The following is a 25,559-nucleotide window of genomic DNA, read 5'->3' as shown; positions in this document are numbered from 1 at the left end:
TTACCTAAAAGGCTAAAAACATATTATTTTAGGGATTTTTAAATAATTAATCAAAAGAAAAAGGTGATACTAATCTCCTGCTGACACACAAAGGTAGAAAAAGTAGATGGAGAAGTGGAGCTTAATCACAGAAAAAGTTACGTCTATTGAAGTAAAAAGATAGGGTGACAAGTACAGTAACACCTAGAGAGGGAGAATAAAAGAATAACTTCAGGGTGTACCAAAGCAAGAAAGTAGAAAGTAAGAGGTCCTTTTTTTTAATTTCTTTTTTTCAACAAGAGGGACCAGTTTGATATCTAGGAATTGCCACGAGGGAAATCAGGGCCTTGTCTTACTCTTAACGTTTATTGGAGGTTGAGCATATGTATCATTCATGTACGTTGGGCTTCCTTTTTCAATGCTGCTGATGTTGAAAATTGAACTCAAGAAAAAAAATAAATAAATAAAAAATGGAAAGGTCATGTTTGAGGAGGCGTTATATCCTGCACCCGGCATATATGCCGGGTGTCTCACACATGGGCGGGCCCCACACACTGTGGGGCCCGCCCCTGTGTCTCACACCCGGCATATATGCCGGGTACAAGATATAAAAATTGATGTTTGAGGCACAAGTGTCTTTGAGAATGAGAATATACTTCTTTTTTTTCCCCCAGATTGATGACTGATTAGGAGCCTCAAAAACAAACATCACTGATTGCTCTACAAGTACTGGTTTTTTTATAGGCTTGTACCAAGTCAAAAGTCTTTATTGGGTTTGTTTCCAAAATGTCTCGCATTTTATCACCTCATCCAAAACACTAATTTTGTTTTTTTTTTTTTTTATCATTTTCTTTGGAATGAATGAAAATATTCTATAGGTTATAGGTTTCAAGTAGTGTCTAGCTAGTAGGGAATAACTGAATAAGAAATTTAAATTTGATTCATGTTTATACCAAAATTTAATTGATACTTCTATTTGATGATAAAGAGCAATTATTATAAAATATATACAACATACCGTAAGTTCAAATCTTATAATATCTTTAAAGGGCATTTGTGATCCACAATTGTTCATAAATCTATCCAGCAGACGAGCTTCTCCCAATTCGTGTGGAACATCTACTAGCCTTATCATGTTAGGTCCTTTTATGTCAAAAGCTAGTTTCATCTAACATCTATATCTATACTTCTATATACTATTTAAGAGGCTTCCAAGCCGTATAAGTCGAAAACTCTAAGTTTTGGATATTTCAAAATATCATCTCTCTATTCGATCAGTTACATGTTTTCAATTAAAGGGGACAAATTCATAAAATAAAAATTTACAATTTGAAACCTCCCACTAAGTTCACTCTCTCGACAATCTACAATCTCTTTATCTCTTATCATTTTTGCAATTTAAACAAACACACTGTATTTTTTTTTCTTGCTAAACTATGAAACTAAACTAAAAAAAGGCTAGTTACTTTTATTTTTACTTTTTTGGAGGGGTTAATTCAAGTATACTCGAGCATTTTATGTCGTCTCTAATTTGCAATTTGATCTACCATCTTCAATGATATCATGATTCATGTATGGGCTGGTGGGTTTGAACAATTTTGCCAGAAAACCAGCCGCCTATCTTTTTTCATTTTAATCTTTCAAAGATTAAAGTAACTATAGTCTTAGAGGTGATGGTCCATGGACAGCTAAGGCCAAAAAGTGTTGATATTTTGTTTTGCATGGCAAGTACAACATCTTTGCCCTCACAATAATTCCCTTTTCACTGTAAAAAATAAAAAATAAAAAAACAAATCTTTAGAAAATCATCATCCTTTTTATTTTGAAAATACTAAAAATACTCATTTTATAGTTGTAGGGAAAAAAAAAAGGAAGAATAAACACAAGCCTAAAAACAAGTTGGTAGATTATTGATTTTTTTAAAACTTATCAACCATTTAACACTATTCAAGAAAAAAAAAAAATATATATATATATATATATATATATGTGGGCTTTCATATCTACTACCACCCCCATTAAAATTTTGAGAAGGAAAAAACTATAGTATGAAATATAATGATTAATAAAATAAATAGGAATACATACATACATACATACATATATATATATATTGATTGAAGTGCAAGAAACTATTTTAGCTTGAAGCTTGAAGGCCCAAACCTCTTATTTCACTGTTCATCATTAATTTTCTAATAATTAAGAAAATATTTTTGCATACATACTAAAGTACTTTAGTTTTTTTTTTTTTTTTTAGAATGAAGTACTTTAGGGCTCATTTAGTACGTGTATTTAAACAACAATTTTTAAGTTGAAAATATTTTTTTAGAAATACGTGTAGTATTGTTTAAAAACTGAAAATTGTTGTTTGAAAGCATATACTAAACACCCCCTTGAAAACTGTAGAAAATAATTTTTAAAAATTCTTTTATATTATATATTTTTTTTTAGGAGGGCCATACGTCATAACCTAACCGATCATTTCATTTTTCTAGGGCCTCTTTGAACCAATTAATTTTTTGGGCGGCCAAACTTTAAATAACCATATAAATATATTTATTATGAAAAAAAAAAAGCAGCTAGGGAAAAGAGTATTGTATTGGTAGTGTTGATTGATATTTACTACCACCGTACACTTTTGGTACGATGGTTACTTCACAAGTATAGTGCTTGTAGGATGTGGGGGCAAGGGCCGGAGTTCAAATCTTCAAGATGGAGTTTCACACACATATACAATTAAATTAGGCTAAAATAAAAATTATATCTTGTAATAAAATTTGCTATTTACTGTATCAGTCATTAAATAGGTATGAATACCCCTGAAATGTACCAATTAAAATATTAGCTTGTAAAATTGAATGGTTTTTTTTCAAGTATTTCCATTGATGTAAGAAATAAAAAGGATTTTAAAACATGCTATTAGGCCTAATTTAATTGGACTAGCTAATATGTTGAACTTATAAAATATAATAATTATAACTTTTATGTTTATAAAAAAGATAACTCCAAAATATTACACCAATATTTATTAGTATCAAAATATTTCATTATCCAAATTAAATCAAAGTGGCCTTTTGTAAAATAGTTACAACTTTAAGGTTATTTATGTATTTATTTCTTTTTCTTTTTATGTAAGAAACAAATCTAGATCTTTATTTATATTTATGAGGTCCATCTGAGTGTATATATAAATATATAATAAATCTACCTTTTCTTTTAATTGTATATCTTACATGGCATGCAAAGGCCGGGGACCATAAAACGAGTTAATTAATAGACCACAATTGAAATCTCTATAGTGATTGGAGAACAAGATTCTTTAAAGTTGCTTTCCCTCAAAGTCAAGAAAGTTTTTTAATAAAGAAAATGTATACTTGATTGCAATCTAAAGCTCAAGTAATTAAGCTACTACTCATTGGCCATCTTTTCTATAAAGTAGCTAGATAATATTAAGGGGGTAATTAATTAAGTTCTTTGATTAGCATGCTTACATAAGATTGAAGCCAAACAAAATTATTTTGTTAGCGGGACCATTGATTGACTAAGGTTTTAGAATTAAAGGCTACCCTAGCCAACCTATTTTTACTTAATCATTACTACTTGAGGGGGAAGATGAAATATGGTAGCCTTAATTTTTTTTCTGCAGAATTTTTTCTTGGTTCCAACGTTGCAAAGGAGTTTCAAATATAATAAAGTTCTCATTTTATATTCTTTGAAAAGCACATCCTATCTCTGGGTCTGTTGAACATATATAATAATCTCCTCTTGGCCAAAAAATAGGAGATTATTTTCTATCTAAAAACAAAATAATATAAAAATCTAGAAATTGTGTGATGTATTTTTTTCCTTTAAGTGGTTGCGGTTTTTTTTTTTTAATAATTCGATAATTAGAAAATAATGAAAATTAAACCTTGAATATCTTCATTGGAAATATCAAAAAATGTAAACTAATTGAGTTATAAAGTTTTTTAATTTGTTGTACAGTGATTATAGTGAGCTATATAATGGAGGGTAACTTTTACCTTTTAAAAATTTAGAGGGAGAGAGAGAGAGAGAAAGAATATACCACTTGACTTCAAAGTTGATGTTATTACATGATAAAAAAATCACTTCTCCAATTTTAAAATTTTATTTTATACTATCCAATTTTCAAATTCAATGTAGCATCACTTGGTATAAAATGAGGGATTCCTTTACTATTATAAGCCAATTTTTATTTTTATTTTTGGTTGGAAATTGATTAATTTCCATGTATTACTTCCCATATAGTGGCCGAAATATCTAAATGTCGTAATAAGTACATGACTACATGCGTACGTTGACTTCCATTTGAGATCATTAAAACTCTTTTTTTTTTTTTAAAGAAAAGAATTCCTTAAAGTTTTATTTTATTATTGTTTAAGCATAAGCATGATAAATTTAAAAGCTGACCCACATTTAAGCATAAGCATGATAAGCATAAGCATGACCCAAATTTCCCAATTTAAAAAAGGGGGGGGGGGGTGGTTCTCATATATTTCGCAAAAAATACGTATATAAATAAAATTAAATTAAAAAAATCTAAAAACAAGAATCTTAGAAATTATGATAACTTAAATGACAAATAAAAATGTTTTTTTCTTATTTTTTGTGTTCTATTTATACTATACAACACATAACATGTACTATGAATTTTTTTTTAAAATTATTATTTTATATATATAAAAAATATCCTACTTTATAGTAGGACAACAGAAGAAATAGTGTCACACCAACAAATAACAATTGTTATTGTAACATAAATTATGAAAAACGTTAGAGATACAAACTATTTTACAATTTTTTTTCACAAATTACTAATGTAGCATAGTAATTAATAAGTGAAAAAGTGATGTTAGTTATGAATTTATATGAAAACTAGTAAACATTGGCCACATCAAAAACTTATTAAAATATTATAAAATAGTTTGTAGTTGTAACCTTACCTTATTTTTATTACTTTATTAGTTATAATACTAAAATTTGGGAACATATTTAATTCCAGGTGTCATGCACCGGGGTCTATTATGTTGTGAAAGGAGGAATGTTCCGTCATGGAGCCCACTTGCCTTTATGCAATTGCCTGGCAACATAACTACGTTCCTTGACTTCCTTCCTCATCTTGTCTTGATTTTCAACGTTTTTTTTTTTTTTTTTTTTGCATTTGATTTTGATAATGCAAAACCTATTTCTAAGTCTTGGCGTGTATTGGTAAAATAAAATAAAGAAATGGATAAGGTGAGAGCTCGCCTGAATATATATATTATAGATATATGCATGATGCAACCCATCTAATAATTATTAAGATAAGGATAGGTCAAGGAAGCTTTGTCGCCATTTTGTTTTTTGTTATAATTCTGACATATCAAATCGGAAAAAAGGGTACGTGTCTTTTAATATAAAATCTTTTTGGATTAACCATGCTTAACTTGGATCTATTTAAGGATATATTGTAGGGAAATAGAACAATGACCTGCTTAAACAAAAGCAAAAGTGAATGCGAGTGCCTGAAAACAATAGAACAATGACTTGCCTGAACAAAACGTAAACTTACATGTGCATGTTCTTATTTGGTTATTAATTATTAATTTGTAAATCAAATTACAGATTTTTTTTTTTTTTTTGAGAGCGATAATTTATTATATTAGATAAGTAACATCCAATCAATAAGCCCAAGATATCATTAGATTGACCTAACAGTTAATAGTAGTTTGTACACTTTCATATTTTTAGTTATATCTTGTTTGTAAATTCAAGGAAACATGGTTTCCTTCATTTTCAGCTTATTTCATTAGACACAAGATTGTACCTAAGGTTTAAGGGCTTTTCTTTTTTATTAGAGTAGCTAGTAACTAGAAAATCTTGAATAAAACTAGATTTTTATTTTTATTTTTTTGTTTTTGGAAATATAAAACTATCAAATTGATTAATACCCTGGTTTTGTAATTAGGAGACTTTTCAGCTTGTCTTTTTTGTGGACAACTTGGAATTAATTTGAGCCACAAAACCCAATCATGGTTTTTTGAATCATTGAAAATGACCATTAGTCATTTATTCCTGTTGTTCCACAGTTCCTATATCTACCAAAAAGCTCTAATTAACCATGTAAAGCAAAACATGGAGACCATATCTTACAAAAATAAAAACCATTAAATAGACATCTACGATTATAAAAAATAAAAAAATGAAAAACATTCTGCCTTTTCATAACAATCCAAGAGATGCCAATAAGATATATATATAATAAGGAATAATTGCCCTGAAAGCTATACTATAAATTATAAAACTTTGGATTGTATCTTATTGAAATGTTTTTTACCACATTATTGTTACACTATAATGTGAATGAATATATGAGACCACAAAAGTTGCTCTTGCTGCAAGGAACAAACCATATGCGGTAATGTACAATATTGTGTGCATGAACCGTAATTCTAGGACAATAATTTGTATGTGTCCATTACCATTGAGACAAAGACTTTGGGATATAATAAACAGTGTTAAGTTGTGTTAGGTAATCTATCATTCACCTACTTCATCTCTATGCAATTTGTCTCCTTTCAATCAACCAAATCATTCTATAATGTTTTAGCAAAAATCCAGCTCCATGAAGCCAGAAAATAATTTCCTCCATTACTCTGCACCATTGGAGTTACATGGTGTTTGATCTACTATACAGAGAGAATAACTTGGTCAAAATCGGTAGCCTCTTTGGAAAACAAAATCACATTGCAGTTGGAAGTGTCTTTCCTGGATTTGGGGTTCTGAAGGTGGGGATGATCAATAAGAGTATAGAATCCTAAGTTATTGATAGAATTTGGGAAAATGAAAGAGCAATAATATTTTTGGGTCCATGCATGTAATTGTAACCTATACATGGGTTGGACTTTACTGCTGTCTAGTTCCAGTGTAGGGAATATGCCATTTCTCTCCATGAAAAGCCCCATAACTTTCTGTGCATAATCTTACCTTTTTTCCTCAATCGACGTGCCTGTAACTATTATGCTAATGGAAATTATAGAGTAAGATAAAATATATAGTGAAACGGTTTACCAAAAAAATATATATATAGTGAAACGTCTAGACTCTAGAGTAAGATAAAATATTTTTGTTTCCTACTAATAAAATTGACAAAAACTAAGAGGGAAATAACTCTTATACACACTCTAAAGTCACAATTCTAATTAAAAATACTTGTATATATAGTATGTGTAATATTCGTTACTCAACTAAAAACCTCTCCAATTGCCAAGTTTTAGGGGGTGTTTGGTAGAGTAGTTTAAAATGAGATTTTTGTAATTTTTTGAAATACGTATGGGTGAAAAAGTGCGTAGAAATGTATGTAATGTTGTTTAAAATGTAAAAATGTGAATTTAGATGATTAAACCAACAAACCCTTAGTTGTGCAATACACAAGTGAACGCCACTCATGTATTTGATATATTATTACTCAAGTTTATAATCAGTTTGTTACTATTTATTTTTTTTCAATTTTTTTGTGAATTGACTGTTTGAAACAACTGAGCCTTAAAAAAAAACTGTACTATAAGAAAATACAATTTCAAAACGGGAAGTCACGACTAACTCTAGATTCTAGAATACCACTCTGTCTGAACCTCCCCAAAATTATAAAAATAAAAATAAGAAATTGATGTGATGGGAATAAAGACTGAGAAAGGAGGACGAGATTTATGAGGAAAAAAAAAAACACTATATGCACAATTCCTTTTAACATGTATAAATGAGTGTCAGTTTCTTCTTCAAACTCTTCTCTTGATAGATTCTTTCCCTTTTCTCTTTTATATTTTATATCTCACCATTTTATCCAATCTTTATTTTAATATACATCTTACTTTATCATTAGGGTATCTCCCATTCAATCTGTATAATCTATCATTGTGTGTTTAGGATTTAAAGAGATTATAAATGGTTTCTTCACAACTATTTTTTTTTAATACAATAAGTCATGTTATAGACCATGTCACGTCAAAGAGAATGGTATAACTGTATATAAAAAATAATTAAAATAAGAAGATATCAATTCCTTGTTAAAGTTAACAAAATTGCATTTCAATTTTATTTTTTTATTTGGGTACGTAAGATAGTTTAACAAGTGATGAATTGATATAAGATGCACTGTGCACTTTGCTTTGAGGATTTGTTTTGATCATTTTCTTTATGCGGTATGCGGTGATGAGGATTAATACGTTAACTTCCCCTTTCTATTTTAATACAGCCAAAAAGCCCTTGTGGAAGTGGACATGTCCAATAATATTGAGCTTTAATAGATTAACTTAAGCTCTTATTTCCTAATTAATCTCCTATAACCTTATGGTTCAACAGGCATTTCTTGGTGTATAATTAAATTAAGTTGTTTAATTAATTAGCTTATGTATAACTCTTTTAAAACTTTACTTAAAAAGAAGAAGATACAACTATAACTTTTTTGTTAAGTTTAATAAACCATTAAAAATAAACTCCCTCATAGAACAATAAGTCAATAACTTAATTAACAGAGAGTCTATCATGTTTTAAGCGTATCTATATATGCACCCAACCTCTCACAACGCGTAAGACTCAGGGCTGGGTGCATACACCCAAAACATAATATCATTTTGCCTTTAATTGAACAGCATAGGCACAAATTAAAGATATTTACTTACCACCAGCCCTGGTTTACAGATTATAGTTTTATACTTTGTATCTAGTGAAAAAGGAAAAACCAGCAAAAGCCATGGTCATGTCTTCTACATAATTTCATGCTTTCTGATGGGTCAACATGCGAATTATTAAGTGGCTCACATGTGAGCATCTCATTTTCTTTTTAGTTTCTTCGTCCATTTGGTTTGTTGCCAGTGATTTTCCACCAGATTTTTAGCTTATTAGAATATTGGCGGCAGAGTCTTGTGGACGCATAGTACCCCAAAACAAGTGCTAATGTGCTATGCACCACAAACTAAACTAGTCCTCAGACTTAAATAAAAAATTAAAAATTCATTTCAACAACATGTATTATTTTTGGCCATTTGGAGGCCTCTGGTTGTCTTTGCTCTATATTGTTTTGGAATTTAGTGATTAAGGGGAAACATCCATGGATTTTCCCAGATAGCCATGGCCTACATAATGGAACATTATCACTTTTAAGTTTAACCATCATTCTAATTGAACTCTCACTACTTAGCGTCACGTTCTTTTCTTTTTTTCTGAGTTATGGTAAAATCCTCTCTGTTTTTTGTCTTTTTCCCGTGACCCCATATATGTCAACTCTCTGATTAGGGTTCTAAATCAACAAAGTGGTTCAAAAAATCTTCTTCTTCTTTTTTTTTTGATAAAATGGTTCAAAAACATCTTGATGATTCGATAAAAAGAACATTTAGTGTTTGTTTACTTATAAATAAACCAAGTTTAAGCCTTAATTTTAGATTTGTTTGGTAAACGAGCCGAGCCCAAGCTAAATAAATAAATATTTTGTTTATGAACAAACTGGTCAATAATAAGCACGATAAAAATATAATATTAAAAAAAAAAGTCGAGCATAGACTCATTTATGGACTTGAAAAATAAATTTATATCTCACTAAACATTTAATTAATTGAGAGTTTAGACCACTCATCCAAACTAAATGAGTTTAATAATATGAATTTGATAATGTACTTGTGTTGAATCTCAAGCTCGGCTTGACTTATAAATCAAGTTTAATTTAGTGAAGTTGAACTCAAGCTTTTAGACTTTTGATGAGTTCAAATTCAAACATTATTTGTAGGCTTAGTTTGAGCTTGAGCCAAGCTTGAATAGTTTACTTACTTAACAAAACTCAATTAATTTAAAGTCCTAATTAGAGTGACTCAACCATCTAGTACTTAGCCTCAGAAAACAATAATAATAATAATAACAATAAGAAAAAAAGGGGGGCCTCATACATTCTACATCCTTATTTTATATTGTTATATTAAAAATTACTTTCCTCTCTAAGATGCAAGCAACATTAAAGAAATAAAATTTTAACAACTTTTTCATAACTTGTTAAGCTAATAAATTGTTATTGGAGTATATAGTTCAACCAATAACACTTATTGTACACACAAAGCACATCATATAAAAAAGTTGTAAAAATTTGTGTCACTAGACTTAATGGTAAGATATATTTGTGGTTTTAATTGTTGGACTTGGAATTTTCTTCTTGAATAATAGGCACTCAATTGGGTCCTCAAATAAATTGCTAAGAAATATTAGTGTAGATTGTAAACACTCCGTTACGCGCCCATATCACCGGACACTCACAATTAGCATGTGGCTCTTCAGAATATTTTTCTTACCCAAATCAAAGAGCATTATTAAAGTTTATAGCATTAAAATTTTGCAAAATGCTAAGGTGCTCAATTAGTTTGAAGAGCATTATAGCATTTTGTAAAATCGCTCCTTCTCTTCTTTTTTTTTTTTTTTATTCAAACTTTCTCTCTCCCTCGCTTCTCTAAAGAATAACTTATGATAAATCTTAGTTAGGTGTATAATAAAATGAAAGGTGAGACATAGAGTATGTTTGAAAAGATAACAAAAATAGAAAAACGGCATTTCATTTTAGGGTCTGTTTAGATACCGCTTATTACTGAAAACTAAAAACTTATTACTGAAAACACTGTAGCAAAATAATTTTAAATTATGAATAGTGCCCGTGGGACCCAATTTTAAAGTTACATTTGTGTTTTTCTATACTTGTGGGTCCCATAAACAGTGCACGGGACCCAGGGAAAAACACAAACGCCTACCGCATTTGCTATCCAAATCCACGCTTAATATTGATTTATTTTGTAACATGAATACTGTTATAAGATTAAATTAAAAGATTCTCATATCATATGTCGTGGTATATTTTCAACATATGATTAAGTGGCTCTTGACTTTAATGATAAAAGTGAATCTTAGTCTCCATCGAAGGGAATACGAGGCCAAAGTTTGAGAGAGTTTACTTCTAATCTGAACACGGCACATCAAGACTTTTTATTTTGTGGATTTCAGTTAGCTTAACTGGTAAAGTATCTGATGGTTAAATAAGAAGTCTGGGGTTCAATCTCATCCTACACCAAAAATCGATTGGTGTCTTGATCTGATAATAAGAAACTATCATCAGGAGTGGATGTCATAAGTTGAAACTCTCTAAAAAAAAGAAATTCTATATATTTTTTCCTTTTCTTTTTCAAGCAAATATCATTAATAACAAGAATAAAATATAAGAGAATTCACATTAGTCCATCTATAATAATAATAATAATAAATGTGTAAAATTTACACAATTTTTCCTAAAAATAACTCACATCAATCCATGTATAATGTGTAAATTTATAAATTTACTACAATAATCGTGTAAATTTAACAATAATCGTGTAAATTTACAATAATACTATTCATTTTGGATTTAGTTATTTATTATTTCTTTACATATCTCAAGAATGAAGGAAGAGAGTAGATAGTAGTTGTTGTGTATGAAGAAATAGAAATAATTTTAAAAAATCAAGAAAATTGATATTTTAATAAAATGTAGTTTAAAATAAATGATCTGTGGGGTGTTTTGAAAAATAAATATGTAAAATAGAAAAAATAAATTATTATACCAAAATGGACAAAAAAATGTGCACACGAAAATGCTCTAAGCAAAAAAAGCATTTATATTAGTTAACAGATTAGGCTTGGGCTGGAGACCCAAGTGATACAATTAAAGGCCCAACGGGCTAAAATTATGGGCTGCCTAGTTTTCCTTTTACAATTAAAATAAGGTTTGTTCAAAGTTAGACATAATTTCAAAGAATGGAGCCAATCTTGGCACAAGTGGCTTTTGGGGTACTACCGTTTGTAGACATGGCACACAAAGGAATGGAGGAGGAAATTGAATTAATAAGAACTAACCTGGCAGCTAGAGAAAGCAGTTTTGATTCCCATCCATCAATTCGCAAAGAGAGCATAAGAGATGAGATGCAAAGATTTATCAAATTTACACAATCTTTATTAAACTCATACGGATTCAAGATTCCCAAAAGAAGCTCCATTATATTTTGTCGAAAGCCTTTTTTGTGTCAACTTTTAGCACTCTCTACCTTCCTTGCTTTTTATGATCCGTTCAGATTGAGAGAGAGAGGGAGAGGGAGAATAGAGTAGGCTAATTTCCAGTCAACTCTACTCTACTCTAATTTTGCTTTCCCTCCCTCCCCTCTCAATCCAAACAGGCAAATGATTCATTGATGCGCAATAATGTCATTTTATTGAATTACTCTTCCGGACACAAAGGCCACTTGGGTGATTAGAAATGGCAGATGGTATTTAAGCCTATTCACTAAAAACATTTGGAGGTAATCTTGTAAGCAACGTTGCAAAACCTTACAAGCCTAAATTGGTTTAGTGTTGAGGTTCTGGAAATTTGAAGATAAGTGCACTGAAAGTATGGATGAATTCTCTTATGAGCGATTAAAAAATAAATTGTGGCAACTTCACACTCTTCGTTTTGATGATATTCCGGGGCTATTTATTAAATAATGCAAACACACCGTTCAAACCCGGGGCTTCGTGGGATCCTACATTGAAGATTCCTATGGGAGTTGACAATATGTGGGATGAGGTTTTCCAGTTCCAAAGGAAGCTAGGTTAAGGGATGACAAAAGGGAGGTAATATGGTTAACAAAGCAAATTCCTTCTTAGCCTATGTTCAAGACCCATGCCCCTACTTTGGATTTCTTTGATAGGTAAGAAAAAAAATTATAGATGAGAAAATGGCTACTTCATGTAGAGGGATGAAATAGCCAAAAGAATTCTGGCATTTCTACTTCATCCGACTACAGAAGTAAGAATTTTTGTTTCCTTAGGATTTCTTCAAGATTCAGAGCTTCTTGGAATTCCTGGATTTAGTTTATTTTTCTATTTCAAATTTTTTGTGGTCTGAGGTTCTTGTTGGATTGAGTCAATCGCATGTTTTAGATAGGATTTTTTGTTTTAAACAAACAAGAGTGTTTGTTCAACCACTTCAACTTTTGGTTCATCGATTGATTTTTTAAGACAATCTGTAGGGAAAAGAACCAACTGCTTCTATCCAAAGCATCTGTCACCACTACTGAGCAATTCTTATCCGTTGACCATATTTCTTCAATTTTGAAGAGTTTAGGGTAGTTTTTCTCCTCTCTGTAAGTGAACAAAACCATTGGAGCATGATCTAAGGATGTAACTAGGAGATCTCTAACCAAAGGATAACAAAAACAGCTCTCCATCCAATCTTTGACATTTGCATGAGTTGGCCTTTTGTAAGGGTTTTCCCCAGAGGTCCTAGATCAATTAGACCTTCTTAATTCATAAACCCCCATGAATCCTTCTCTTAAAAAGCTTGAAAAAGGATTCCCCAATGTAGCATTAGAGAGGAAAAAAAAAAGAGCATGAGTCTGTATCATGTGCAATCCTCATAACTCCCTAGCCACGCAAATTTCCACCAACATAGCAACTGATCAAGCATGGTTGCCAAAGACATCAAGTTCATACTCTTTTGAAGGCATAAATCCATATCTAACCTTGCCAATTAATATATCTTCTTAATTATTGGAATTCTAATTAGTTTGGTGCTAAGAGCCATATAACTCAATAACACTACCCAATTCTCTCTATAGGGAAAATCTGAGTTCAAATTATCCCACTCACTCCCACTTAATGTAAGGAAAATGGTGAAAGAGAGAGGGGGAGGTTCACTTCAAATTTTATCAGATAGGGAGAACAAATTTTCTGAAAACCCGTTCCTGAAGTTAATGAATGCTGAATCAAAATTTAAAGATTTACTGGCAGTTTCAAAACCCACTAGAATAACTTGTTGAGCACACATTATATTTATTTCCTTTTCAATCTGAGTTTCTCAATATCTCCTGTTTTGAGGTCTATGATTTTTTTTTTAAATGAAGTGGAACCTCACCAAGGTAGGGCTCTTTTGACCCACCCCTAAAAAGTAAACCATGAATACACGACCCTACCCTCCAGAACTATGTATCAGGTAATCCAAGGAAACTCTTAGTGGGGATGGAACCTAGGATGTCTGGATCTACAAATCGTCTCATCCCAAGCCTCCAATCAATAGGTTGCACCCTGACGAGTTCAATGAAAATATATAGAGCTGAAGATTTAAACAATAATCTCAGCAGCCCCACTAAATCCTTAGAGAGCAAGGTAAAGAATCGATTGCCAAAGAACTAAGTCCAAGGAAAAGTTACTCACAAGATGAAATTGTAACAGTCAATAGCAACAAGTTAAATAAATCATTTCCTAAATAAATTTTTTTCATTCTTTCCTTCCTCAATACTACAATCTAGGAAACAGTGAAACGGTATACAATAAAAATATAGAATAAACATGTCAAGAAAAAGCCAGTACAGTGGCAAGTGCTGTTATCCACAATCTCAAATCTCACCTGTCCCAAGAGGCTGCCTTGACGTATCACCAGAAGCCCATGCTTCATAGTCCTTCACAAGCTGCACAACCAAGATTAAAAACAAAGCATCGATTAAGATTAACATAAATGGCTCCATAGCATAAATTCTTTAGCCAAAGCATATTCTTATGTGAGATTTTACTCTTTAGATTATCAAAAAGAATCAAAATGGAAGGTCAACCAACATTTGGAAATAATTTGGGGAGAAGTGTCATTGCAGACATTGTAATAAAGAAAATTTTGGGAAGCAGTAAATAGACCTCAAGCATGAAAAGGTGAGTGAGAGATAAGCAGGAATGATGTAAGTACTTCAGCACCATTCAGCCTATCTATACTTTCAAGGAGAGCATGCCAAACAAACATGTCTAAGTTCTTACAATGCTATTTAAAATTTTGGAAAAATTCCAAAAACACCCATATAGATTTATACTTTAAGAAAAATTAAACCCTACAATTTAAATTGTGCCAATTTAAATGCCACATGATCCAATAAATATCACATGTATCAGATATAAGCATCCTCCCTCTCACAGCATGAGGGTCCCACATCTATATGGGACCCACACTATGTGTGTGAGAGAGGATATATATATATAAACTGCATGAAATATCTCCTCTGCAATTTTATTACTAAGACAATCAAACTCCCAATCCCACCCCATTAAACTCAACTTCAACATAGAGAAATTTGCACCAATATACGCACAAAAATGACACCATTTTTTCCTCAAGACAATAGTTATGTTTTTGTTGAGTGAGAAAGAGAGAACAATAACGGTTTCAATATCAGTTTTTGCATTTTGGATAAAGTTTTCCATTATCTCTCTCTAATGTTAAATGATGAGTTATACAGGTTATATAAAATAGTGCCTTTTACTGTGTGTATTGGTGTAAAATATCTTGTGCAGAATTTAACAAGGATAGGGATTTTGATTGTCACAATAATAAGAGTGTAGGGTTTAAATTGACACAATTAAAAGTATAGAGTTTAATTAATCATAGGTATAAAACAAGGGTCTTTTCTCCCCTAAATTTTTTTGTGGAGTATCATTTGATTGGTTTTTCCTAAGGAAAGATTAAGGAAGGCCTGGATCCCTTAAAATAAGTAGGCACAACCAATAAGAAGTTTCCATATGGAACCTTCTCTGCCACAACACAGGCAGGAAGTTGTGATTGAAAATGTTGCATACCAAAATGCTATCTAATCATCATATTCCAGATTGCAATATGCACCCAGATAAGGACCTATGACTAAATCTAATCAGAATGAATTATGTGGACTCTTAAGATTTGCAATTGCCACTTTCCTGTTTAATTGGTAAGAAAAGCTAATTAAAGTTTCAACAAACCTGGGCTGTAAATCGGGGAAGCATAATCCTCAGTACTTGTTCAAGGACTTGGGTACCAGTTGATTCAATTGCTTGCACTGGAATTAGACTAAATGCAGAAGGAATCTCAATGCTAACCTGGATGCGACATAATAATCCCAAATAAAATTTTTAGATACTTATAAACACTTTAAATTATTATGCAATGACTAGAAACAATCACTTCAAAATCATTACCTTGATGACAGTATCTGAGGACAGTTGTTGCACCAATGAGTTGCTTTGGTTGCTCCCACATGAAACTTGGTTCACCATAGAAGCTGCATTCCCATACCAAATCAATGTCAAAGCATTCCTGAAAAAAGCATATTCCAAATGACTCAACATGTTTAAGGTTGTTTTTCAATGAGGCTTTTTATGTCCACTTCCGCGTTATACAAAAATAAATCAAATATATTTACTTGTGTGCAAGGATTCCTCGTTAACCTCCCCAACTTCAAATCTTTGCAACCATTATCTACATAGACCACTTTGTGAAGGAGTGTCTCTTTCGACCTAAAATTTTGATTAATCAATAATGAAATGCCATCAAAGTTATTCAATAAAGGAGAGTCATTACACTCCATAACCATACCACTTCTGTACTTCTGTTATTGCATAGCATCAGACTTATTCAGTAAAGAGACAGCAGTTTATCTACATATCCATCAACACCTGTGTCTCTCTCCTGTTATTGATTTCTTAGCATCAAAGTTATTTAGTGACAGCTCTCTCTCTCTCTCTCTCTCTCTCATGTCAATAGCAGTATACTTGTCTGCTTATTGATATTTACTGCATTTTGGGAGTAGAGCAGACAAGAATAAAAATTTGCTAGTGGTTTATTGTTTGTGGATTTGTCTTAAGAACACACAAGGTACACTATTGATGGAAAACATGGACCTTTTATAAAATTAATCTACAACAAACTGCATTAGCATGACATTAAAGTGTCATTGCTTGGGTTAGTATCTTCTCTTTGGGATAGCTAGATTAGTTGTGATAGTCCTTATTATCAATTACACCATATCCACTATTTTTTTTTTTTTTTTTGGACAATTAATAAAGCTGAATATTCAAGAAAACTGTCTTATGCAGAAAAACATAAGGTAGAGGCAAAATACAAAGAGAGAAGAGAAAGAGAAGGACCAAAAAAAAACAAAACAAAATAGAAAGAAAGAAAGAAAAGATACTAATTACAAAGGAGAGTGCTAAGAAACATAAGGAGAGAATCACTAGTGGTGAGTCCCAAAGCCTTAGACCAGTCATAAAGGGAGCCACTAAAAGAAGCCAATAGCTGGTCATCAGAACTTTCAATCTCCTCAAACGTCCTCCAATAACGTTCATTCCAAAGACACCACATTAGGCACAACGGAACTAAATTCCAAATGCTAGACGAATGCTTTCCAGGCCAATTCCACCAACCAAAGAGAGTGTCCGCAACCGATCTTGGCAAGACCCATAGAATCCCAAACAATCTAAAAACCAAACTCCACAACCGGTGAGCCTTACCACAATGAAGTAACAAATGATCCACCATCTCTCCATTACAACGACACATAATGCACCAATCAACAAAATCCCTTCCTCTACCCCTCAAACTGTCACTTGTAAGGATCTTATCTCATACAATAGTCCATACAAAGAAAGAAACACGCCGAGAAGCCTTCACCTTGCAAACAACTTTCCGAGAAAAGATAATGGGTAAGGGACTTCTTAACTTATTATAAATCGATCGGATATCGAAATCCCCATTTTTCGTCAACTTTCATCGCATACAATCTCCATTCTCAGTATGACATAAATTAGAACCCAAAGTACGAAAAAATTAATCCACACCACCCATCTCCCAGTCATTTGGTCTCCGAATGAAGCAAACACCCCAACTTCTTCGATCCTCTATCCCCAACCGTACAAGAGAGGAGGCCACTGATGCCTCTATATTGGAAGCAATCCCACCCACCCTCTATTTTTCTATAATACCATCAAATCTGTATTAATTTCCATGCCATTTAAAAGGTATAAAGTAACTGTTTTGCTTGTAAGCTAAAATTTTCAAGTCCAACCATGAGTTAGCCTCAAAATTATTTCTCCCAATCAAAATCATTTGTATGAATACCCAAATCCATGTGTTTCTAACAACAATAGCGAAGCTAAGATCATTGCACAAACATTTCTCCAGCTACAATAAAATGTGTGTTTAGATACCGTTTATTTTACTAAAAATTGAAAATTTATTGCTAAAAATAATTTCTGGAGTTACTATTCACTGCTGAAAACACTATAGCTTTGCTTTAATGCACTGTTCATATCCCATGAACAGTGCAAGAGGCGCTGGTAAAAAAAAAAAAAAAAAAAAAAAAAGGCATGAAACGCTAGACGTGAAACACAGCCAGCTATCCAAACGGGGCTTAAGTCTGATTTTTTACTAAAACTGACTTTGAAACTAACCTCAATGACCAAGATCTGTTAGATAAGTTGAAATTCAAAATTCATTTCAAACAAATGGTATGGCTATGCAATAATAACCGGCTTATATAATATAAGTATTAAGTATGTTGCAGACAGTATAGTGATCAAATATGTCCCGTACAGAGTGAAACTAACTGAATTTGCCAGCAATTAGTTGTACCTACAAAACACAGCCAAGTTTTTATATTGCCACTCTGCACATATATAGTCATTATCAACAGAACTCTATCATGAACTCCACACTGATTAATAAGTAGTTTCTGATTCAAATGCTATAGCAACCATATATCATTCCAATTTGTCTGGCGATAACGCTAAGTCACAAACCAATTACAAAATCACTCACCCTCAAATTTGTCATTCTGCGCAGCAACCATTGGAGACCCCTCGAGCTGTACGAACAAACAATTATCAGAACAAAGGCCAAAATGGTACCGCCAGATTCAAACCAAAAGAAAAAAACACACACACACACACAAAGTAGAGAGCAAAAGCAGAAACCTTGCAAGACAAGAGCCTAATGCAACACCCATCAGGTTGCTCTTCCACTCTAACAAGCAAAACAGGGCAAACCTCAAAAGCAAAGAACTTGATCCTATAAATGTAACACCTAAACGTGTTCTCATCCACCCTCTCAATTCGCTCCGCATCCAACACCGAGTACTGACTCGCCGGCAACCTCATATACTCAACTGTAACAACAATAACAAAAAAAACACACCCATCAAAATTTTCCAAAAACCCAATTCATAGTTCTCAAAATCAAAACCAAAAAGTCCATCCTAACATTACTTAGAGGCCGTTCGAGTTGCCGAACTGTAACGGACTCTTTTCGCCGAGCAACGAACCGAGCTTTCTGGGATGAATCCGCCGAATTGCGAAGCGAGAAGGGTCTCCGAGATCCCTCAGGCTCAGCAGAGAAAGCTAAACCCAACTGACCATGTCTAAGACAGTGACGAGCTTTTCTGGGGTTTGCTCTTGGACATGAAATGCCACCAAATGCAATACTGTAAGAACAAGATGAACTCAATGCCATCAAAAACCAAATGAAAAAACAGAGTATTACTGAAATATAGCCCTTAGATTTGAGCCTGAGGTATTGAATTGTACTAGTATTTGTGAATGGATGAGCCTTGTCTGTGTTACTGTAAATTCAGATAAAGACCACGAACTACGCTGTCTACGCGCACGTGAGAGCCACGTGACTTAGCGACAAAAATGATCTAAAGTTGAAATGAAATTTTTTTCATTCATCAGTGAAAAGAAAAAGAAAAAAAAAACTACATTTCAGTGAATCTAACCCTTTACAACATCCAGAAACCCAAAAATCCCCAAAACAACCCTACTGAACAATCGAATTTCCCAAAATGCCCCTACAAAGGAAAAAAAAACCCCGCAATTTTTTCAAGAGCTGGTAAACTTGGTAACCGCCTTGGTTCCTTCGGAGACTGCGTGCTTGGCGAGCTCGCCGGGGAGAACCAGCCGCACCGCCGTCTGGATTTCGCGCGAGGTGATGGTCGGCTTCTTGTTGTAGCGGGCGAGCCTGGAGGACTCGCTCGCGAGCTTCTCGAAGATGTCGTTGATGAAGCTGTTCATGATTCCCATGGCCTTGCTGGAAATCCCAATGTCAGGGTGGACCTGCTTCAACACCTTGAAGATGTACATCTTGTAGGTCTCCACGTTGCGCTTCGTCCTCTTCTTCTTCTTGTCGACCGAGGAGGCTGCGCCGCCTTCCTTAGGGAGCTTCTTCTCCGCCTTCGGCTTCTTCTCCGCCGGTGCTTTCTCCGCCGGCTTCTTCTCCGCTGCCTTTGGTGCCATTTTTTTCAAATTCTAGAGAGAGAGAGAGAGAAAAAAAAAAAGGGAGGGAATGTCAAATACTCAAAATGTGTGTTTGCTTGTTTGTTTGTTTGTTGCTTGGGGTTTGGGAGTTTTTAATTATATAGAGGGGAACGGTGAGAGCTGATTGGTTGAGGGCTAGGGGACGCGGATCGATGACGTGGATGGCTGGATCTTTTTAGGGATGTGAATTGACGGTGGAGATTGGTTTTTGTGGGAAAAGGATAGGAGGGATGGTAAAAAATTTGAATTCTCGCGAGTGCTTTTGCTCTTCTTTTTTTTCTTTTTTTTTGGGATTTTGGAGTTTGGTCGGCAGAGGCTAATTTCGGCGGTCCAATTGGTTAGGTGGGTGAATAGGTAGCTGGATCGAGAAGACTTTGTTTTCTTTAAAAAAAAAAAAAAAAGAAGACTTTGTTTTAGCTGGCAAAATGCAAATGGACTTGTTAGGTAAGGTTACGCCTTAGATTTGAGTTTGACCCCTTTTTTTTATGTTTTCTTTACTTACAAATTTTTAAATTATTACCTATTTTTTCCAATAAAATTCCTTTTTTTTAAATTAGCCAATCCAACTTTGATCCCTACCCTCTTTTAAAAAAAATATTAAAAATTTACTCCAACTTTAAAGTTTAAACCACTTAAAACCAATTTGACATGTGAGTTTTAACACAATAACTCATATTTTAAACAATATTGCACATTTTTTCACCCACACGTATATCAAAAACATCCAAACAACATAACTCAAACTACTCTACTAAACACCCCCTTATGGTTACAAAAAGTATTACTTAAGGTTTTTTTTTTTAGAAAGTATTACTTAAGGTATTTTGTAAGGATTTAACTAATTTTTTTACCTATGCCTTGGTCTCATGATATCTAAGAGCATTCGCCTCAAAGATGTGAAAAATGTTAAAATGTTATTCTTGACATAAAAAACACTCAAAAACTCACACATCAAAGTTGCTAAATCTCAAAAAATTTACCATCTTACTACAGTAAATTGCCATCTATGCCAGCTTACTATAGCAACAAAGTTATAAAATAAAATAAAATAAATTATTTGATTCTCTCTCTTCTTCTATTATTTTATAGTATTTTATCTTTCTCTCTTTTCTCTTTCTTCAAACATATCTCTCTCTTCTTTACTTTGGCCGAACCACCCTGCTCCTCCCTTCTCTTCAATCCTTTTTTTTTTCCTTTTGGCAGGGTTGTTCAAGTTACAACTGAAGAAATAGACACAGTTCAAGCTTCCTCGTCTTTTGTCTTCTTTTGATTTTTTTTATTTGAGATTAAATTTTGGTGGTGGTTGATTTTAAGTGTGGATCTTGTGGATTGGTGGTTATAGTGGTGGTGGTAGTGGTTAATTTTGGTTGTGGGTCTTGTGGATTAGTGGTTGTAGTGGTGGTGGTGGTGGTGGTTGATTCGGCTATGGATTTGGTTGTAGCCGTGTGTTGTGGTTGTTATGGTGGCTAATTGGTGTGGTTTGCTGATTATGATTGTTGGCTATGATAGTTGTTTATTGTGATGATATGTTATTTTATTGTGTTATGTATATTATTTGAACGTGTTGTATATTAAAATAGAAGTTTTGATGTCAGGTGTATTTAAAAATGAGTTGTTAATCTAGATAAAGTCGTTTTTTGATTTGTTAAAAGCTATATTTTTTGACATATTTGCTATGAATGCTCTAAGATGTATCTCTAAGAGCATTAAACCTATTTTCCTCTTTATTTTGGAGAGTAAACCCAAAAAAACCAAATCCAATGGTCTCTCCAAAATGGAAACAAAAATTGGAGTAGCGACAATCACTCTTTTGGTGAGGATAGCATTGTAGCTTCTTTAAACAAATTTAATGAAACGTATATTGGACCGCCTTTTTTATACAGTTTTCTGTGTGTGTGTGTGTGTGTGTAGGCTATAGGCTAAGAACGTGGACGATTTTGACGAAGTGGAAGAGGTAGACAACAATGGTGGTGTTGTGAGCCACAGTGACGAGCAATCCAACAAACATGAGCACCTAGTCAAGCACATCAATGCAGGCGAAGAGCAAAGAGAAAGGCACGGCGGCTAGAGGCAGCTCGATCTCTTATGAGTTATGACTCTTTGATCACATCCTCCGACTCTAAGATGCACATTAACTTAGTAAAATTGCTGGGATTGAAGCCAACACCCATCTCTCTCCTCTTTGTTGAACTTAAAGCCATGATAAAACCCACCCAACACCATCTCTATGTAGCTTAAGAATTGGGTTTAAACAAATAAAAAAATTTGGGTGTTATTGGATGATAAAATTTGAGCAAAATAAATTTGGATCCTATTGGTTGGTAAAAATATGGGCAAAAGAGATTTGACTATCATGGATTGTTGAAAATGGAGAAGAGTTTTGGGTGTTTGTTAGTTGATAAAATGAATCAAATCTTGAAAAAAAAATGAATAGATTTAAATGGTGATAGAAAAATGATAGAAAACCTATTAGAAAGTATATTTGAAAAAATAGATAGAGAAAAGGTAAAAGTAATTTTTCATTTTTCAAATTGTGTAAAATTTTGGAAAAGTTGGAGATGATGTTGACTAATTTCAATTCTTTTTCTAATCTCAAATCTCAATTACACACGATGAAATGGTAGGTGTTTGTCTCAATTCCTAACTACAAACTCTTCAATTTTTTTTCAACCCTACGAACAATCAAATACAAATAAAGGTTGAAACACAATTTGTGTTCATGCATCATATGATATGTTTTAATTATCATTTTTTAAAAATATTCAAAACCATACACGTTCATATCTTCATCCAGGCCCTAAGACTTATTTCGCAAATTACTCGACAAGATTCCCGTATACTTTGCCATAAGGTTCGGTCACCATCTCCCATCACCCACCTGATCATGACTACAATAAAAACAACTATTCTTCCCCCAAAGTTGACCATTTATAAAAGGATTGTTACTGTGTTGGGCGAGACAAATCAAAGCCATGCCCCAAAGTATAGATCATTCTTTATAATTTGATAAATGTCTTGGTCTTTGTTTAGGGCACTAATAATCATTTATGGCCCAACACACTGCGTCTACAAACTACAATAGAATATTAATTAGTAGACATTCGTATTGGAACTTCTTATACACCGCATAAGAGCATTCTCATCAGCTCTCTTATAAAAAATGTCATTTTGACACACCAAAAGCCTACTTTATCATTCTAACACACCACTTTACAGCACTCCATTCATCAGATATTCTATTTTTTTCTTCAACACATTAAAATAATATATCCAACACATTAAAATAATATTAAAAAAACTTTTGCAAATATATATATATATATATATATACACACACACACAAAATCCTCCACCACCCACACCCACAAAATCAACCATAGCCCGCCACCACCACCCAGAGGTACAACCCGCCACCACCACCCAGAGGTACAACCCGCCACCACCAACAAAAATCCATTAGTCGCCAATATACAGAGAGAAATGAGAGAAAAGAGTTGAACTCCAAGGCAAGGCCAACCCACCCACTTCCGCCGCTGACCCACCCACTACCGCCGTTAACCCACCCACCCATCAACACCCCACATCCCACCCCACCACCGTCTCACACCAGAACCACAGCAGAACACCAAAGCCACCACCACAAAAACAAAAACAAAAAACACAACCAAATTCACACCCACCTATCGCCGACCACCCACCCACCGTCGACCCATCCACAGGCCGCCCCACCCACAACTGAATTCGCACCTAGAACCCAACCGATCTGCCCATCACCATTTGAACACTCCCACTGCCGAACCCATCCATCAAATCATTGCACAAAAAAAAAAAAAAAAAAACACAGCAACACTGATCGGCATCAAGTGCCGCGGTGAGGCTGAACAGAAGAGAGAAAAGCAACAACAATGAGAAGAAAAAAGAGTGAAATAAGAGATGGTCCTTGGCGTCTAGTCCGAATGTCTGAGGAAGAATGAGAGAGGAGAGAAAAAAAAGGAAAAGTGACGAGAGAGGAGAGAGAAAAGAGAATAAAAAATAATAAAACCATATAGCATATTAATCCGTACTGTGCCAAAGATAAGACGGTACTATAGCATGTTTCAAAAATTTGGCATATTTAACACACTTCATGATGCTCTGTTTTTGGTGTTTTGATATGCCAAATGCCAAATGCCAAATATTTGACATTTGGCACATTTAATATAGCTGATGAGAGTGCTCTAAGAAGTTCTATAATGTCATGACATCAAAGAAATCTCCCCCAACCCAAAGCCATTACGAGGACCATCCCACCTCTACAAGGTCACCAATTGCCCTTGCAATATGGACACCCACCTCATAGGTTATACTAATCAACGATAGATATATTAAATAATTAAAACATTAATCCATAAGTTATACTTTCAAGTTTATTCAATTAAGACTATCTTGTTATATGTTGTGATTAATTTTCCAATTTTTAAAATTTTTCTTCAAAAATTTTTAAATACAAAGTTAATGATTGAAAAATTATTTTCAAATTTATGTTTTTCAAAATATTTTAACAATAATTGATGGAAATACCTTAATTGAATAAATCTAAAATTTAGAAGATTAAAATGAGCAAAAATAAAGTTAAGGGACTGAAATTAATTCTAAAGAAACTTAGAGTGCGTTTTGTATTTTAGCCTAAGAATTATATTGACATATTTTGCTATGAATAATGGATGGGCATGATAATGTATAGGCAACCCCATGTGATAGACTGTCAAAACATAGGGACTTGATTTGGATGGCAACATTGAAACAACATAGGGTCTTGATCTTAGTAAAAATTTTGGCTTTCAAGACTTCATAATAGAGTAGAGTTTGCCGATAATTAGAAAAATTGGCCCATAAGGTTTAATATGATGCGTGGCCTTTGAAGTTTGATATATTATCGAGAATATCAAAGATCCTCGAGTTATTCTAGGACCATAGTCAATTTTACAAATATTTTCATAGCTATCTTATGTGGCAAATTGTGATTAGATGTTTGACACTTTTTAAGTTGATCTACTACTCTCTCTTTTTTCCCCATCATCCACAATCATCCATATCGGATAATTGTGAAAATTGGTGTGAAATTGATTATGGTCTTAGAAATTTTCAAGAACTTTAATTGTCTATTTCAGGAAATAATCTTTTTATAGTGTTTATTTATGATATAGTTGTATTGCCCAATCTCAACTTAGAACTGGCAAAAAGAACAAGGAAGTATATTTTTGGCTAAAAGAGTGCCGTTAATTTATTTTTCTACTTGTATATAAGGATATTTCATCCATGCGGATTCAGATCCTATATATTTCCTAAGGTGCTCTACCAAACAAATTGCCTTAAATTCCAACAATTCTTTAATGATTTAGTTTATGTCATGTCAGCATTCCACTAACAATATTCTTAGTTGTTTTGTTTGTAACATT

At 33.1% G+C, this 25,559-nt stretch overlaps 2 protein-coding genes across 2 annotated transcripts; both read right to left on the bottom strand.

The window, feature by feature from the left end:
• Positions 1–14,254: 14,254 nt before the first annotated feature.
• LOC142640493 (uncharacterized) lies at positions 14,255–19,431 on the bottom strand. The gene is made up of 6 exons (XM_075814618.1): positions 19,075–19,431; positions 18,784–18,974; positions 18,629–18,674; positions 16,012–16,094; positions 15,796–15,912; positions 14,255–14,486 (listed from the first exon to the last, which is right to left on the bottom strand). The coding sequence occupies exons 1-6, from the start codon at positions 19,316–19,318 to the stop codon at positions 14,415–14,417; spliced, it is 753 nt and encodes a 250-aa protein (XP_075670733.1). The 5' UTR covers positions 19,319–19,431; the 3' UTR covers positions 14,255–14,414.
• Positions 19,432–19,506: 75 nt separating this feature from the next.
• Positions 19,507–20,202, bottom strand: LOC142640494 (histone H2B.8-like). Its single transcript, XM_075814619.1, has one exon. The coding sequence runs from the start codon at positions 20,098–20,100 to the stop codon at positions 19,687–19,689; it is 414 nt and encodes a 137-aa protein (XP_075670734.1). The 5' UTR covers positions 20,101–20,202; the 3' UTR covers positions 19,507–19,686.
• Between the last annotated feature and the right edge of the window lie 5,357 nt (positions 20,203–25,559).

The sequence above is a fragment of the Castanea sativa genome, chromosome 6, assembly GCF_040712315.1.
Source record: "Castanea sativa cultivar Marrone di Chiusa Pesio chromosome 6, ASM4071231v1".
Lineage (NCBI taxonomy): Eukaryota > Viridiplantae > Streptophyta > Magnoliopsida > Fagales > Fagaceae > Castanea > Castanea sativa.
The sequence above is the reverse complement of the archived record's forward strand: the minus strand, read 5'-3'. Positions and strand labels throughout refer to the sequence as shown.